The following is a 17,566-nucleotide window of genomic DNA, read 5'->3' on the forward strand; positions in this document are numbered from 1 at the left end:
GACATCTCAGGCCCTCCAATGTATGGAGGCCTATCTCCCCCACCACTTCCCCTGCCGGTGGCAGACACCCTCAGACATCGGTGCGTTGGTGGTTCTTTGTGTCCGGGATGGGCGCCCGGGTACACACCGGCTCACTCCTTGGTGGCAGCTTATCGGGGCCTGGAGCCTGGGACTCGCTCGGGCCACTTCTGGGGTGTGGTGCCCTCGGCCTCTCGGCCTGGGGCTTGGTCACTCTGGCGCAGTTGGCTGCCGGCGGAGCTCACGGGCACGTCACTGCAACCCCCCCTGGCTTCTGCTCCGCGGCTGCTGAGTGACCCCTCATCTGGGACTCTCTTCAGCTCTTTCTGGGACAGTGGCACGGCTGCCCCTCTGTTGGTCTTCCTTGGTCTCTTGTGTTCTGGGGGCCTCTGGATGTCTGGAGTTTTGATCTCCTCCATACCTGCTTCATGCCCTGGTGGACGGGGCTGTGGCTCCCCAAACCCTCTAGCAGATCATTACATGAAGGAATCTTTTAAAAACAAGCGCGTCCATGCTCACAGGTGTACACACGGGTGCTCACACACACAAACTACACCCTTTTTGGCTCCTACCTCAAAGCACACTGTGCGCTGTCAATATTACGTGCGGCACAACAATGTTTAATATTTAGTATTTACTGTTATATTCCCATATATCATTGTGATGTTGTTTATTGTATTGCTCTCATTTTCTTCTGCTTGTTTTCTTTTTTTCTTTCTCAACAGGTGATCCAGGTGATTGATATATGTATTTTTTTTGTCTGCTTATTTAGTTGGTTTTTATTTTTTTTCCCTTTATCCCCGTCCCTCTTCTTCGCTGTTTTTTCCCCCTCTTCCTTTCTCCCTTTTCTTTTCCTCATTCAAGTCTGTCCCGTATCTAGCAAGTGAAAATAAAAAAATAAAAAATAAAATAAACAATAAAAGGTGAATCAAATAGACCATTACGGCAAGGCTGTGATGGTCAATTTGGTAAAGTAAATCTGTTGGGCATCTTTCCTCGCCTTTAGACAATAATTTGGATGGCAAAAGAACCAAACGGGACAGGCAAAAAAGAAAAAACAAAAGAAACAAAAAAAAAACCAAAACAAAAAAAATAAACAATAAAAGCTGAATCAAATAGACCAATACGTCAAGGCTGGGATGTTCCATTTGGTAAAGTAAATCCATTGGGCATCTTTCTTCGCCTTTAGACAACAATTCTGATGGCAAAAGAACAACAAAAAAATCCTAACTTTAGAGATGTTGCGCAAATGGAAGAAGGCAGTCTTATATATTTGTTTAATATGTGCGTTGAAGGACATGCCCTGGTCAAAAATGACTCCAAGGTTCCTCACAGTGTTACTGGAGGCCAAGGTAATGCCAGCCAGAGTAAGAATCTGCTTAGATACCATTTTTCTAAGATTTTCAGGGCCGAGTACAATAACCTCAGTTTTATCTGAATTAAGAAGCAGAAAGTTAGCGGCCATCCAGGTCTTTATGTCTTTAAGACATTCCTGCAGTTTAGCTAATTGGTGTTTGATATCTGGCTCCATGGATAGATAGAGCTGGGTGTCATCTGCATAGCAGTGAAAATTTATGCTATGTCTCCTAATGAGCATGTATAATGTAAACAGAATTGGTCCTAGCACTGAACCCTGTGGAACACCATAATTAACCTCAGTGTGTGAAGAGGACTCTCCATTTACATGTACAAATTGGAGTCTATTAGGTAGATATGATACAAACCACTGCAGCACAGTACCTGTAATACCTACAGGATGTTCTAATCGCTCTAATAGGATATTATGGTCAACAGTATCGAACGCTGCACTGAGGTCTAGCAGGACAAGCACAGAGATGAGTCCACTGTCAGAGGCCATAAGAAGATCATTTGTAACCTTCACTAAAGCTGTTTCTGTGCTGTGATGAGCTCTGAAACCTGACTGAAACTCTTCAAATAAGCCATTCCTCTGCAGATGATCTGTTAGCTGTTTGACAACTACTCTTGTCAAACAAAAGAAGGTTGGAGATTATCCTACAATTAGCTAAGACTGCTGGGTCTAGAGATGGCTTTTTGAGTATAGGTTTAACTACAGCCACCTTGAAGGCCTGTGGTACATAGCCGATTATTTGAGATAGGTCGATCATATTTAAGATCAAACCATTAATAAATGGCAGGACTTCTTTGAGCAGTTTTGTAGGAATGGGGTCTAAAAGACACGTTGATGGTTTGGAGGAAGTAATTATTGAAGTTAACTCAGAAAGAAACCAATTGGAGAAAAAGAGTCTAACTTAACATCAATGGTACTAAGAGTAGCTGTAGATAATATTACATCTTTGGGATGATTATTGGTAATTTTTTCTCTAATGATAAAAATTTTATTTGTGAAGAAGTTCATGAAGTCATTACTAGTTAACGTCAAAGCTCATAAGAGCTCTGACTTTTTGTCAGCCTGGCTACAGAGCTGAAGAGAAACCTGGGGTTGTTCTTATTTTCTTCAATCAGTGACAAATAGTAAGATGTTCTGGCTTTGCGGAGGGCTTTCTTATAAAGCAACAAACTATTTCTCCAGGCTAAATGATGATCCTCTAAATTTGTGACACGCCATTTCCTCTCCAGCTTACGAGTCATCTGCTTTAGGCTACGTGTTTGAGAATTATACCACGGAGTCTGGTACTTCTGATTAGAGACCTTAGTTTTCACTGGAGCTACAGTATCCAGAGTCATACGTAGTGAGGAGGTGAAATTATTAACAAGATAATCGACCTCTGTTGGAGTAGCGTTCAGATAGCTGCTCTGCTCTATGTTGGTATAGGGCATTGAAGATGATAACAGTGGTAAATGGCCTGTATTTGTATAGCGCTTTACTAGTCCCTAAGGACCCCAAAGCGCTTTACACAACCAGTCATCCACCCATTCACACACAATTCACACACTGGTGATGGCAAGCTACATATACAAATATCAAATATATGTGACAGGCAAAAACTAGCAAACACTTTTAGCAGTTAGAACAACTTATACTTGAATGCAGAATGTTACACCATCACTTATAGATATATTAGTTTTTCGCCTCTCACTGCTTAAGCCATTAATCTTTCTAGAATTGTTCTTTGAAACAGATGCGACCTCACAAAAGATGTTAACAATGCTGTCAGACCAGAGCAGTTTAACGCTCAACTACAAATCAATGGCTTTTTGATGGTGGCCGGCGCGGAATGATGGTCAACTAAAAATAGACGTTTTCTCGACATTGTTGTTGTCACCTGGTCGACTACAAATAGATCAAATATCAATGACAAAAAAACAACGGTAAATCAACATCATTACAACGTCCCTATAGTAAGATTTACCACAGTCGGTTTACCACAGTATTTCAATGTTGTTACAACAGTGGCATTTCAACCCTTACCATAACGACGGATTGGATGAAAAATCAACATCAATTCAATGTCGTCTTGCTATCTGGGACTGTACACTGACAGAGCTGACGCCTGATTGGACCATTACAGAGTTAGTCTTTTTTTTCTGGTTGTGGATTGGTTCGTCAGGATTTCCCCCTTTACAGGTTTTAAAACAATCTCTTTTGTTAAATATTTTGACCTCCTTCTTGTGTCTAAACGTGAAGCAGCACCAGCCTCCTCTGATCCTCATGTTGTAGCTCTGTGTGTCCAGCAGGGGGCAGAACACCTCCAAACTGTGCCAGCAGCTCTCACTGTGAGCTCAGATGTTTGTGGACACTCAGTTTGTTTGAACATAGTAAATAATCAGAGCTTCTCAGACTGTTTATGGGGACACCACCTGCCCGAGGGTGTACTGTGTCAGAGAGGTGGTGTATGGTGCTGGGTGTAGTCTCTCTGCTGGTTCATGGTTTTTACTGAGGAGCTGTGTTCATGTCAGGAAGGTTTCGTCTGATCACTGTGGTGCAGTTTGGTTTTCTCTGTTTCTGAGATGTGGATTGTTTGTAGAATCAGTCTCTGCAGGTCACCTGATACCTGGCAGTGAAGTGTTTATAAATCAGCTCTGTCAGATTTAATCCAACAGAATAACATGTAAAACACTCCAGGGCTTTTAATCTGAAACTTTCTCTAGAGCTGTCTGGAGTTTTAGACTAGAATATTCTGTGATTGCCAGACTGTCCACATCATGTGTCCTACCAAAACTTTCATCTATCATAACTTTCATCCACAAACATCCCCTGACATTAAACCCAAATATGTCAGAGTCTGCAGTGTGATTATTTAATGTGGTCTGGAAAAGCTGCAGTGGCTCGAGCCAAAGGTTTAATATTAAAAGAAAAGGGAAGCACAGAGTACTAGAGCTGCAACATGTCACATTAAAAGCTCCAGAAAAGGGAACATGTGACAGCGACACCAGAAATGTTTCATAGTAAAGGGAAACTTGATTTAATATGTTAATAAATATGATGTAATATACAAAAATAAAAAAAACCAACAATTTAAAACCACAGAAGAAGAAAAGATGATGTTATAGCGCTAAGTCAACTTTCAAATTAAAAGCTTGGCATTTAAAGCAAAGTAAAATGTGCTGGAAAAGGGTTCATTAGAAAATCAACAGTTTTAAAACAATTAAAATCCCCAGAAAAACACATTGGAAAGAAGAAATAAGTCGTAGGTCCCTAAGAAGTTTCTAAGACGCCATGAAAGGGGAAATAGGGTTTAATGGCTCTAAGAAAAGTTTCAGATTAAAAGCTTCAGAAAAGGTGTTTTACACCTGCTGTGATAGTCATCTAAACGAGGTTGGACAGAGGATCAGGATAAAAATCGGTCAAGTGTTTTAATTTTCATGACATCTCTGTTAGACAACACCACACTGATCACCTAAACCTGTAGATGGTCCTAATAAAGATTAAATGTTTCTGTCATGTTTAAAAACCTTTGTCTTTCTATGATGACCTGTTAGCCCTCAATTCAGTGTCACATGAGCTCAACCCTCCATCATGCCTGCTCAGCATGACCCTTTCACTAAGCTCAAACCTTAAGGATCACTCTGCACTTCTCCTCCATCTTTGTTGGGTGATCTGTGCTCGAGCTCTTTTGACCTTCAGTCTGTTTGGTGTGTTCACTGCGTGCTGGGCCCAGCTACGCTTCAGTGATCACAATCCACACACAGGTGTAGATCTACAACATTTCCTCACATACAGCTCTTTCCAGAAAAATCACTGTCAGACATTACTGTGCAAAAGTCTTGAGTCACCTGGTATTTCTCTACATTTTGCCTCCAAGGATTTAACTTTCTTCTGATATTTAAAGTGGTTTTAAGCAGAAATTCTGAAGCTTTCTGTGAGTCAATGACTTCTTTGGACACTGGCTGCTTTTTCACTAATTTTCAGTCCAGTCCATGTACCTAAACATTTTCACAGGAATGTTTAATTCTGACTTGCGAATCATTCAACTGTAACCAAGGCTCCCAACACAGTGAATGAACCAGCGTTGTGCCTACAGGCAACTTAGCAAAGAACCAGTTTTAAACTGTATCTTTGGGTCATTTGTTACCAGCAGGCTGTCACAAAAACAGCCCAATTTCTTTAGCTGAATCTAAAAAAAATTTTAAAACTGGCCCAGTGGAGGATAAAAAAGAAATGTGAGGCCTGAAAATCTCCAGCAGATAAACAATATCTGAAAGTCATGACCTTAAGAAAAAAATCCAGGAAGGCAGTAAAAGAGCAAGGAGGGGAAAGAAGTGGAGTTAAAATGATTGGAACAGGTATGTTGAAGTGATGAATGATGAAAACAGAAAAGTACCATCATGTTTTAATCCATCTTGTAATGCCATCTGGAAAGCATCTGATTGGCAGCAGCTTTATTTTCAGACAATGATGCCAAACACAAGGTCAGTGCGGTGAACACTATCAGAGCCTGGACGTCAGCATAGCTTGACAGAATGTAACAAAAGGAAGAAACATCCAAAAAAGAGCTTTAAATGATCTTCAAAAACCCAGAGAACTATTCCTGAAGATACTTAAAGACATTACAGGAAGCTCCTCAGAGAGTTCAGGCTGAAAGGCTGCTGTGACTCAGACCAAATGTTTATTAATAAAAAGAAAAGGGAAGCCCTCAGTACTGTGGCTACGACACGTCAAATTAAAACCCCCCAAAAAGGGAACATGTTGTAATAACACCTTTTCTAATTAATAGGAAATGTGATTTAATGTGTTAATAAACATGTTGCAATAGCTAAGGAGATTAAATGAATCTGACTACAAGCTATAGAAGACGGACAGATATGTTTAGAATAGGTTTCAAATTGAACACTATTATAACTTAGAATTGAAAGTTTTAAAAGAAATTATGTGAACTGCTCAGAAGGCTGGTCAGAACTGTAAAAACTCTGTTTCTGCCCCATATTCCATATTTCGTGCTTGTTTGCTGGTGTTTCAATAAATGACTGCACCCATTTTTAATTTTCAAGGGATGGTTCAAGACTTCTGTGCAGTGATAGGATGGTGTGAAATGGCTTCTGCAATTAAGACACAAAATTACAAAACAAGCGGTCGTTTCAACACTGATGTGCTGTTGTGTTGGATCATCACGGGCGTGTGAGGGGGGTGCAGTCGTGTTCAGGCAGGCGGCGTCTTCACCCTGAATGTAATCCAAGTCCTTCTAGAAACAACACCTACGGGCAGATATTTTGAAAGAGATCCTGAATTCATTCCAATGCTTGCTGAGGCCTTAAAACTGCAGCTTTGCTTCAGAATGAGAGTTAAACCTCCGCCATCATCTCTGTTGCTCTCAATCCTCACACACATTCAGGGGTGTTTTATTGTTTTTACCACAAAGCACTCACTGCTTGTACAAAGTCTGCATCAATGCCTATCGCTCTGAGTCCCTGCATGAACGCGTCTTTACTTCCTGTTAGAAAGTCACAGTTTAGTAAAAAAGCAGCGAGCAACTACAAAGAGACTAAAAAAACACCATATTTGAAGCATCTTCCTTAGTGCAATGCCCCTCCTCCTCCTCCTCCTCCTCTAAATGAGGTGAGAGCATCTGTTCAACTCTGCAGAGGTGGAAGGGTGGAGATGTGCATGTGTGTTTGTGTGTCACAGGAAGAACGAGCTAGTGGTAGGAAGTGGGTGTGGCCTAAAGAAGACACTGAGCACAGTTTAAATTTTCTGTTTCCCATTAAACTCGACAAGTGTCGTCTATAAAAAGTCAATTTACATGCTCTAAACGTGTGAGCGTGCCATCACACATGTGCACACACAAGCACACAGACACACACTTCACTTCACTGTGCTTCTCCATATAAGGACACACACACACTTGATAGTACTTAAAGTGCAGCAAAGTGTGTGTGAGATTGAGGAGAACACCACTTCCTCTTCTCTCACTCGCTTCGACTTCTTTCAACTTGAGTCAGAAAGCAAGAGTTCAGTTACTGAGGAAGTGTGTGTGTGTGTGTGTGTGTCTGTGTGTCTGTGTGTGTGTGTGTGTTGCACGTTCTGCTTTAACCTCCATAAATGGTGCCTGAGCTGCAGACTGGAGGCCTCCAGCGTCTCTTTGATTTGACTGATTGATCAGGGCTGATCAATCCGAGCGAAGACTCGTCTCTACTGAAAGCTTTCTCACTTCAGCGTGCTTCTCTCTTGCGTCAGAGCGCGGCACACAGCCTAAAGAATGAGTTTCAATTTGATTTAATCAGCTCATGATTCTCTAGATGAGCATCACGCCAGATTCCTGCTCCCAATATAACCGATGGAAAGTCCTCGTTCCACAGGAGAGCTGAAAACTACTCAAGAATCCAGTTTTCTGTTCACTCAGTGTGGATGACTCTTGGTTGTCAACGCAAATCAGTGACACATAACGGCGCCCTGCCACCAGCACATGGTGACCTATGGTCCCACAGCTGTATCAGCCTCTCAGAAATAACAGTCTCTGATCCTTATCTTTGGAGGCCTGCAATGCAGAATATGTTTTGCACGTTGTCTTGCATATTTAAAACTACCGAATTGTCAAGTTTAGTCTCCAAATAGCATGCGGTTAGCTTTAGCTGAAGACTTGGCGGTCACTACCATAAAACAACACTTTAAAAGGAGTTAAATCAGATATCAGATATGATGTGTTTCTTAGTTTGTGTTCTTACCTGTCATGTGAAATGTTGCGTGAACACAGAGACAGTTTGGCGTTTACTGCAGACTGAACTGATTAGTTTGCAGTGTTGTGGTGACGTTCGCAGACTGTGGTGTTCATGGTCAAGGTTACTTGAAGGTTACATCAAGTGGCAGACATCAGTCTAAATTTAAGATGACGATGCTGATTAGAGTGGCTCACTGAATTCTGATTTGTATACCACCTTCATACAGTGCTGGAAATCGGCTGTTGAAGCTCATATAACATCTATTTTTAACTTATTGAATTCAGCTGGTTAAAAACTGTCCACAAAGGACAGGAAACCTCAGTAGCAGCAAGTCAGCTGACCACAGCCTGCACACAAAGAGGAATCTACGGGAGCTCACAGTGCAAATTACTGTGTGAAGTGATCATTTTCACCACGCTGCAGGCAATCTAAGGGTTGCCACACCCGCCATATCTCACTTTAAGCTCTGCTAACAACCACAGCATAGTGCACAGCTTTCTGTCACTCTGTAGTGTCCAAACTTGGTTTTTTTTACAGATTTTTAAATAAACTGTCTGACAGTGAGGATCCTTCAGCCTTCCCTCCTCTGTGATCTGTGAGCATTTCATCTTCATGTCAGCGTGACTCATTCACTTTGAGTTGCATCAAGGTGTGATGGATATGATACTGCATAGGCAGCATCATGACATGAAGTTTAGTAGAACATGAGTGGGAACAAGAAAGATCAGAGTCTTGTCAAACTGCAGTCTAAGGTAAAATCGAACAAAATGTCAATGAGGTTTGGTTCCTGTTTCCTGCCACAGAAAGGCAGAAAGAGCATTTCCTCAGGGTATGCATATTCTACATGCCGGCCTGTATCAACCTGTCCCTCCCAATTCACCTCACATTTCTTTTCCCTTTCGACCTGACTGATGCTTCAGCATGTTTTTCATTCTTCACAAACCTTTTTGCCTGGAGTCAGAGGTCTGAGGAAGAGACCTTGTACCCGTTAGACTTGTTTCCCTTACTTTGCATGCTGCTGAGGAGCCGGTCCTCCAAGAGATGCAAAACCCTGAAGTTACTCCTCCAGTTCGTGTTACTGATTTCATGAAAACCACTTTATTTATGTTAGTTTGTAGTAAAAGTACACACTGTGACTGGGTGGGAGCACTAGATAGTGATAGCATGACCGCCGTGTTTAAACACGCCGCTGACACACACAGGCCTGAACTAGCTCAGGTATGTGTGTGTGTTAACCTGAGGTATGCAGCATGTGGGAGCAGATAGAGACGCCATGGCTTTCACTGAATCTGCCTTCTAGGTACTCACCTCTGCTGAACTGCAGCTCCCACAATGCACTGCAACTGTGGGTGAGCCTGCTGATGTCTAAGGTTAACAGTTGGGGATCAATATAGGTTTACTTTAATACAACGGTCGCATGTTTTAATGTCTCTGAATGTGAGCTACATCTCAGCCATGGGAGTCGTCGTGGATGTGAAGTGAAACGCGTCAGGAGGAAGTGGTTTGTGTGGGACGACAAGTTTCTCAGCAGCTTCTTGCTCGCTGACGGTTTTAACTGAGCTGCTCACACCTCAAAAACCTTCCGCTGCACTCACTCACTAAGAGATTAAGGATAACTAGGTTAGTTACTAACAGTGCAATCTGACCATTAACCCCAGTGCCAGTCCTGAGGTTTGCAGAAAATCCTGCAGTGCCTCAGATGTCCACTCGAGATATCGACCACACAGACTCCCATTTTAAGATGTCCAATCTTACAGCTGAAACAAGCATGTTTATGGCGTGTATTTTGAGATTTGTTCACTCTTATAATTATTTAATATTATGTCTGATCAGAGCCTCAACAAGAACTAAAAGTTCACAAATTACAGCAAGTAGCACAACAGTCACTGTCAAATTCTCATTTCAAGTTAACGCGCAATTCACTATGTTCAATCCCACTGATCAAAACTGCTGCTATATTGTAGGTGGTTGGGGATTTTTTGAGCCAGAAGTGACCAAATTTAGAAAAGAGGTGAGTGGTGCACTCAGCTATTAGCTAATGCTAACAAGCTTGGTTAAAAAGCTACATCCACAGACTGTATAGGAGCACACACACAATCATGTCACGCGATGACAGCTGTTAATTAGTGCTCAGTAGCGTTTATGTTACCAAAACTGGAGCTTCATGGACTCTCAGTACAATTATTGACACAGCAGCCATATTATTGTTTTGATAATTGCATAAACAATGTTAAAACGGCTCCAACGGCATATACACAGTCCAGAGGTCCAGTTAGCTGAGATGGAGTTACAATCTAGCATCTATACCTACCTGTCCGTCAAAGAGGCAACACCCTAATGTAACTTTAAGTATTAATAAAATTTCAATATGTTAAATATTAACCTCCCTAATATGTGCTTTTAAAAACAAGACTATAATACAAAGTTGAATAAAAAGCAGAGGACCGATAATAGAGCCGTGTGGAACTCCACAACCTGTCAGAAAACTACATCAAATCAGGCTGTAAATGGGTTTATATCTGCTGTAAAGTTGGACAGTATAACGTGAGTCTATGCTGACTGACTCACTGCTTCAAGTGGATGTTAGAGGAACTGCACGTGCCTTTTTCAGCACTGGAGGTTAATGCTTGGTTAACGGTTCAATTTAATAATGCAGGTCTCTCCACAGAGAGGCCGACTGACCGATTACAGCTCAGCGGGTTACAGGACTGATGTTTTAAAGGTTTAAATGAGTGGATGTTTGTGTGCTGATCAAATCACTTCCTTGTGTTTTTTTTTTTTACTTCCCAGGTGAGTGAGAGAGAGTGACAGAGAGACAGAGAGGGGGAGGGGTCGGGCGACTCTCTCACTCAACAGTGACAGTGAGAGAGGAAGCTGCCAGCAGGCTGGGAGTGGTTGGGTGTATAAAACACAACTCTTCTTCCTTCTTTCTGCATTCGACTGCTCTCTCCCCTCTTCCTCACACCCAAGACTCTACCTGCACAGGTAAGCTAGCGAGCTGTCCCACCTCTTTCTCTCTCTCTCTTTTTTACACATAGCAAAACGTAATATTGATTTGGTGCTTGTGAATCCAGGTTATTGATCAGTGTGTGTGTTATTGATCAGGATGTCGTGGCAAGGTTATATTGATAATTTGAAGACGCCCGACAACAGCGGGACGTGCCCGGTGTCAGAGGCAGCCATTTGTGGAATCACATCTGGGCAGGAGAGCGTTTGGGCCAGCTCACCCGGCATCCAAGTCACGGTACACACACACAAACACACACACCTCTTCCTGCCTCTACAAACTGCTAAATATATGTAAAAAAAAATGTCCACTTCCTCCTTTAAAGCTTCTGCCAAGAGTTTTCAAACAACCTCACACTCAAAAACTTGCTCAGACTGGTGACATCAACCTGCACAACCTGCCACTCCTTTGGCTCATTTTCTGTTGCTATGAGAAAATTTCTTGGAAATAGCTTCTTATTTTGCATGTCCGTGTCTTCTTCTTGAGCTTTGGGTGTGTTCAGTTTGTTGCCTGTCTAGCTCACTTCCCGCTCTCAGTGCTGTGTTCAGGTGCTGCAGGAAAACACGTGTGCCATACAGGTTTAAAAAAAAAAAAAAAGTCAGAAATTTAAAGCTTGGCTTCAAAGGGGAAACTCACTGAGCAACAAGATGACAATTCTCAGCTCATTGGCTGCTTCCCTTAGCTTTTAATTTTTAAAAGTACAAAGAGAAATGGTTTTTTATGTTTTTTTTTTTTTTAGTTTTGATCCAAATTCAGGTGTAGAAACAACTTTTCAGGAGTTCAGGAGATGTGTTTAAACTTCCTCGTTTTAACTTTTGCCAGAAAGCACAAACATGCTACAGTACATGTAGTTTTCTGGAAATGGTGTTAATTATAACTGGAAATAAAACGCGTGTCATTCAAGGTTTTATTTAATTTCCATAAAATAATCTTTCAGTGTGACAAAAACCGTTTCACCTGAGGTGCTCGTTTTTCTACACATTTTGGAAAATGGAAATGGAAGATGAATGCTAATGTCTCAGAGCAGGCTGCGTAACGGTTGTGAGTTTCCGGTAGTTTCCGGGTGTTTGTGCTGTGCGTTTGCTTTAACTACCTTATAAGGAGACAATGTCGAAAAACAGCGAATACAGGAAGACGAGATGATCACTTCTTGTTTCTGAGACACACACACACACACACACTGAGGTAAGGAGTGGAGTGTTGCACAATGTCTCAAACACACACACATGGACACACACGCTTGCAGGATTTGTCTTTTTTACAGTTTGTAAACTTTAAATTATACAATTAAAGAAGTTCGTTCCTGTTTTTAAAAACACTCTGTGTGCATTTGTGTGGGTTTGTTACACTCACTAGTGGTCTCCTCTCTGATTGGTTGATGTTTTTTGGGAAGTGGTTTTGCCTGTGCAGGCAGCAGCGTGTGCATTTTGGTGTGTGTGTGTTCATGTCTTGACTTGTCGTCCTCACATTCTTTCCTCCTCGATCCTCCTGCAGCTCCCTTCACTTCTCAGAAAAGTCTCCACAAAAACAGAGCGATGGTTAAATCTCACGTGTGAGCTCAGAGCAGCAGAGCAAAAGCTGACAGAAAGCAGGAAGTGTGAATTCAGTTACACGTGAGGCTGAACCCTGAGCACGTCTGACTTTAAATCTATCAAAAACAGTTGGCGGTGATCAGCTTTAAATCAGACGCTGTTCTGTGTGGATGTGTGCAGGTTTGTTAGTTAAAGAAGGCCTCAGAAAGAGGAAGTCATGCTGAATCTAAGCATGTCAGGTTCATATGTGTAAATGGAGATCTGACGCAGACTGCATTTAAAGCTACAATGCATGTACTTCCTGGTGAGTTTGAAGGCACTTGAGGCCTCCTTCCTCTCTGAGCCTCACTCACAAAACATGTTTTCTGAGAAATGAAGTGCAGTGAAGACTTTTCCTTCTGAGAAGAAACACTTCACAACGTCAAATCTGTCCACGTACATGACAGATGTGAAACTAGCTGTCATCACAGTTCATGTGATTCAGCTCTGCTGCTTCAGAGCAAAGTGCAGTGACAGTTTCTTTGACAGCAGCGATCACTTTTTATTTCTGCAAGTCAACACTTCAACTTCTTCAACCGCATCTCAACTTTCAACAAATACATTTGATTAATAATTTCATTTCAATAATAAAACCAGACTGAAATCCCCAGAAATCCAATGCAGTTCCATAACAGTGTATATTACTATATACTATGATAATAATCTTTTATTTTTAATTTAAAAAAACATAAAGTAACGCTTTTGTTTTTATTAGAATTATTGATTATACTGTTTTATTTTTCTGATTTAAAATAATCTAGTTAGCAGTATTAATGATGCAGTTAATAGGTAACTGACTTATAAAACAAGGGATTAATTAATAGATAAATCAATACCTGAAGCTATAAATATGATGCAGTCCTAAAACCAGGTTAGATCATTTTTAATTTTCAAGTTAAAAGAAAATTATGTGAATACAGGTTTTATCACAGATGCATAATCATGAAAAAATGACTTTATTTGTGATAAATGCATGAAATTAAAACATTTCTGTGACCTCATGGCTGGTAAAAACACTATGATTAGTGGATGGTGTCCGAACTAGGCCAGTGCGTCAGCTGTGTCAGTGTGACCACTAACAAAGCTCAGACAAACCAGTAAAACCAGTATCAACGGGCGGCGCAACAAAGTTATTATTTGTTCTGATTCCAGCTGGAAACACACAAACCAGTGAACCAGAATGGCATTTTTCTCTCTTTCACTTCCTACTCTGCATGCTCACAATGATCACACCACATTAAATCATGTTTCAATGACTTTAGCTTCCTATTCCGACGCTTGTTTATGATCCTCCGCACACTGCGGCTGCTTTTTTATTGTGAGATTTAAATAAACTCAGGCTGTAAAAGGAGAAGAGCCCATGCTGGTCATGGTGGGTACTTCAAGCTGGCTGGGAATTTGGAGGACTCAGTTGAATAGATCCACTAATCTCTATCTCTCGCTCTGTTTCCCTTTTTTAGGTCGACGAGATCAAGAAGCTGGGTGCTAATGACCGGTCGAGCTTCGCTCAGAATGGCGTTTACATCGGCGGAGTAAGGTGCCGGCTGATCCGAGACCAGATGGACTTTGACGGTATCTTTGCGCTGGACCTGAAGACCTCAGCAGATGCCGAAGGAAACACGTTCAGCATATGTGTCGGAAAGGCAAAAACAGGTAAGATGTTTCCATTGACTCAGCACATTTTTATCCTTTGAAGTCATTCCAAATCTCTGACACGCTCCTGCTTCCTGTCTGTCTCTACAGCGATAGTCATAGCCAAGGGCACGAAAGACGCCTCTGGTGGTCAGGTATCCAGCAAGGTGTTCAAAATCATTGAGTACCTGAGGAAGGCTGGTTATTAGGACAAGACAGCCACCTTCATCTCACGAGATGGATGCCACCTCCCGCCTCCCTGTGTTTCTATATCTGAGCTTCTTTCGTTTTTTTTTTTTTTGTTTTTTTTTAAGTCATTTTCAATCTTCAGGTGTGTTTCCTGCTGTAAGAGATGAATCAGAGTGCTTTCTCTGGTCTACCGTGTGGTAGCTTTTAACCTGAGAGTACACCTCATGTTTAACGCAGGAACACAGTGTTACCATTATTTTTCTACAGTGGCGATTGACCAGCGTCCAATCAGAGCTCTGTGAAAACTGATTGCACACCTGAATGAAATAAAAACAAACATGGTTATACTTACATTGTGAGGGTGTCTTTATGTGTGTGTGTGTGTGTGCTTCAAATGTTTTCTACAAACACCTCTTCTTCAGGGGTTGATTTATTGTGCGACACACAGCTAAAAAAATAAGACAGTCTAGTGCACTCATATACACGCATCACACCTAATATTTGATTAAATATGCCACAACAAGTTGTAGTATTAGTATTACGCACAACTCCTTGTTAGAGCTTATATAGCATTTAAACAATACACACACTTTTGTCTTTCTGCATAAGTGGGGACCCATATCGACTCACTGCCTTATCAAGTCTCCTGATCTAAACCTGAACCTCAAAGCCACGTTTGTGTTCAAAGACTGCTCTGAAGGAGAAAAGGCCAACTTTTCCATAAAATACAAAACTTCCTCTTCATACATAAATGTCATCACATGCTGAATGTCTTCATTATTCTGGTTTAAAACCTGCGCAGGTTCGTGCACAGGTATGTGTGCACACATCCAAATTGCTTTTTGTACACATTAACATACTGGCTTGTCAAGTTCAAAAGTAATTGACTCCAAAACCAGATATGAGCCCTCACACCTCCCGCCTCCCTTCCCTTCACACTGTACTATGAAGCAGAAAAGGCTTTTGTGGCTTTATAAAAAAGGATGAAAAAATGCCCTCCACCTCAAAACCAGGCCAGACTGAATTTGGTTGTTTTCCCTGTGCTTGTTTGGGTTCTCTAGGGCAACTACAGCTTCACCCCGCAGTCCAAAAACACGTGTGTTGGGTTAACTGTGGGTGTGAACGTGACAATGACTGAAAAAAATTCTCATAATGTAGAAACATTCGCATTATTTTGGAGTCAAGCTAAAAATGGCTCTCACAATGCCCACAAGCCCGGACACGTGTCATCCTACACATGTGTGGGCACATGTTAACCTAGAGGCTTATCATGGCTCTTTAGTCTTTCAAAGGCACGAGGACTCTCTGAAATATCCCTATAATGTAAAAATGTGCTCTTATTTTGATTTAAAAGTCACATGGTAAAAATATACCAAGCATAGCCGCCCACAAATGACTTTTTCTTCTTGAACTCACCCTTTAAATTAGGTCCCATATGCATAAAGATCCTTATAGTTGTCACAGAAACCTCGTTAGCCTAAAACATATCAGCACAGACAGCTTAAAAGTAATTTAGAGGAAAACTAAGCAGAAGGGGAATAAAAGTCTTACCTCAGTGAAGAGGTGTGGCTGACTTTAGAGCTTTGTATGAGGCACTCTTTCACAGAAAATTTTATTTTAAGGCAGCTGAGAATATCATTAATTGAAGAAATGGGAAAATATACCTTAGCTTATAAAATGTTAGAAAACACAGACCAAACAGACCTATGTGTGCGGCAGGCACACTAGTAATGAATGTGCTTTATAGGGACAGATCGGCTGACCTCTGACCTGTAGACAAGAGCTGAAATGCTAAAAACTGCAGTTCCTGTAATGTCCACTCGGGCCTCCAACAGTAATTCAGTCCCCATGATCTCCCAAGTTAAAACATCCAAACGTAGAACTGAAGTAAACATGTTTGTGCAAGATGCCCAAAAAGGCTGAGCTCTACTTTTAATACGGGAAATTCAGATATCTGTGCCTGTGTGGTGCACTCATTCAGTCCATGGACGCGACTTTATAACCCTGCAAGATGGCATAAGGTCATAACTTAGCACTCCAAACTCTCATCCAAACATGGCCACGCCTGACTGTAAAAAGATCAACATGGCACCACTCTTACAAACACTCTGCTGTTCACCTTTTAGTTGGAGACCTTTGTAAACACGGGTCCCCACAGGTGCATAAAAACAAACATCTGTGTATGTGGTTAAAATACAACATAAATGATTACTGCTAAGAGTAGTAAAACTAAAAGTAGTGTTATTGAAATATAAAATTGTGAACTTCTAGTGCAACACGTGATTTTGTTGCTCTAGTACTGCAGCCCACTCGTACTGCTGCAGAACTACACGTCACGGTGAAGTAGAAGTGACAAACTTCCACTTTACTGACACAGACAGTACGATCTAATGCAGCGCTGCAGGAGAACTTACACTATGTGCCATATACAGAGTGTGCCCCTCCCCCACCACTCCAGTAAAGTGCAGTTATATTTAGTAAAGGCACCGGGGACGCTGGACAGGCCGCCGTGTATCCACTCGGTGTGTGTGAAGTACAGTTAAAGGTGAGCGTAAAGGGTAAGGTGTGTGTGTGCTGGGGTTACTGCCCTTTGCAGTGAATGCTGAGCTGGTCTCACATTTCCCCTTTAGATGAACTTTAACCTTCTCTGTGAGCGTTAGGGACCATCACTCTTGTTCACCCCACAGCATAACAGTCATTCAGCACACCGAGAGTAAAACTGGGCCCCACAAAAAGACTTTTTTTCCTTCATTCTTGTGATGTTTTGAACTAATTTGTGCCTTTTTTCACCGCATTATGGTAGAAATATAAATTTTTGTTTCCTTTGTGGCTTTTGTTTAAGAGGAAAGTCCTCTGTGGATGTTCATGTCACACCAGTTCGCACCAATGATGAACGAAATCGTTTTATTTAATCAGTCTGCTGGATTTCAACAGTTGGGCTGCGTTTTGAAACCTTTCTGAACTCGTACCTGTGTTCAGTGATCAGCTGCTGCAGCTGCCCGTGTCGCCATGCACCTGTGAGTCAAAGAGGCCACGCCTGTAAAAATGCAAACTTTAAGCTTTAATGCAATTT

General features: G+C 41.6%; 1 protein-coding gene across 1 annotated transcript; it reads left to right on the forward strand.

The window, feature by feature from the left end:
- The first annotated feature begins 10,957 nt into the window (after nucleotides 1-10,957).
- On the forward strand, nucleotides 10,958-14,844 carry pfn1 (profilin 1). Its single transcript, XM_006808376.3, has 4 exons — nucleotides 10,958-11,079; nucleotides 11,200-11,338; nucleotides 14,133-14,325; nucleotides 14,416-14,844. The coding sequence occupies exons 2-4, from the start codon at nucleotides 11,201-11,203 to the stop codon at nucleotides 14,511-14,513; spliced, it is 429 nt and encodes a 142-aa protein (XP_006808439.1). The 5' UTR covers nucleotides 10,958-11,079; nucleotide 11,200; the 3' UTR covers nucleotides 14,514-14,844.
- Nucleotides 14,845-17,566: the final 2,722 nt, after the last annotated feature.

The sequence above is a fragment of the Neolamprologus brichardi genome, chromosome 3, assembly GCF_056152115.1.
Source record: "Neolamprologus brichardi isolate AB-2024 chromosome 3, ASM5615211v1, whole genome shotgun sequence".
Classification (NCBI taxonomy): Eukaryota; Metazoa; Chordata; class Actinopteri; order Cichliformes; family Cichlidae; genus Neolamprologus; species Neolamprologus brichardi.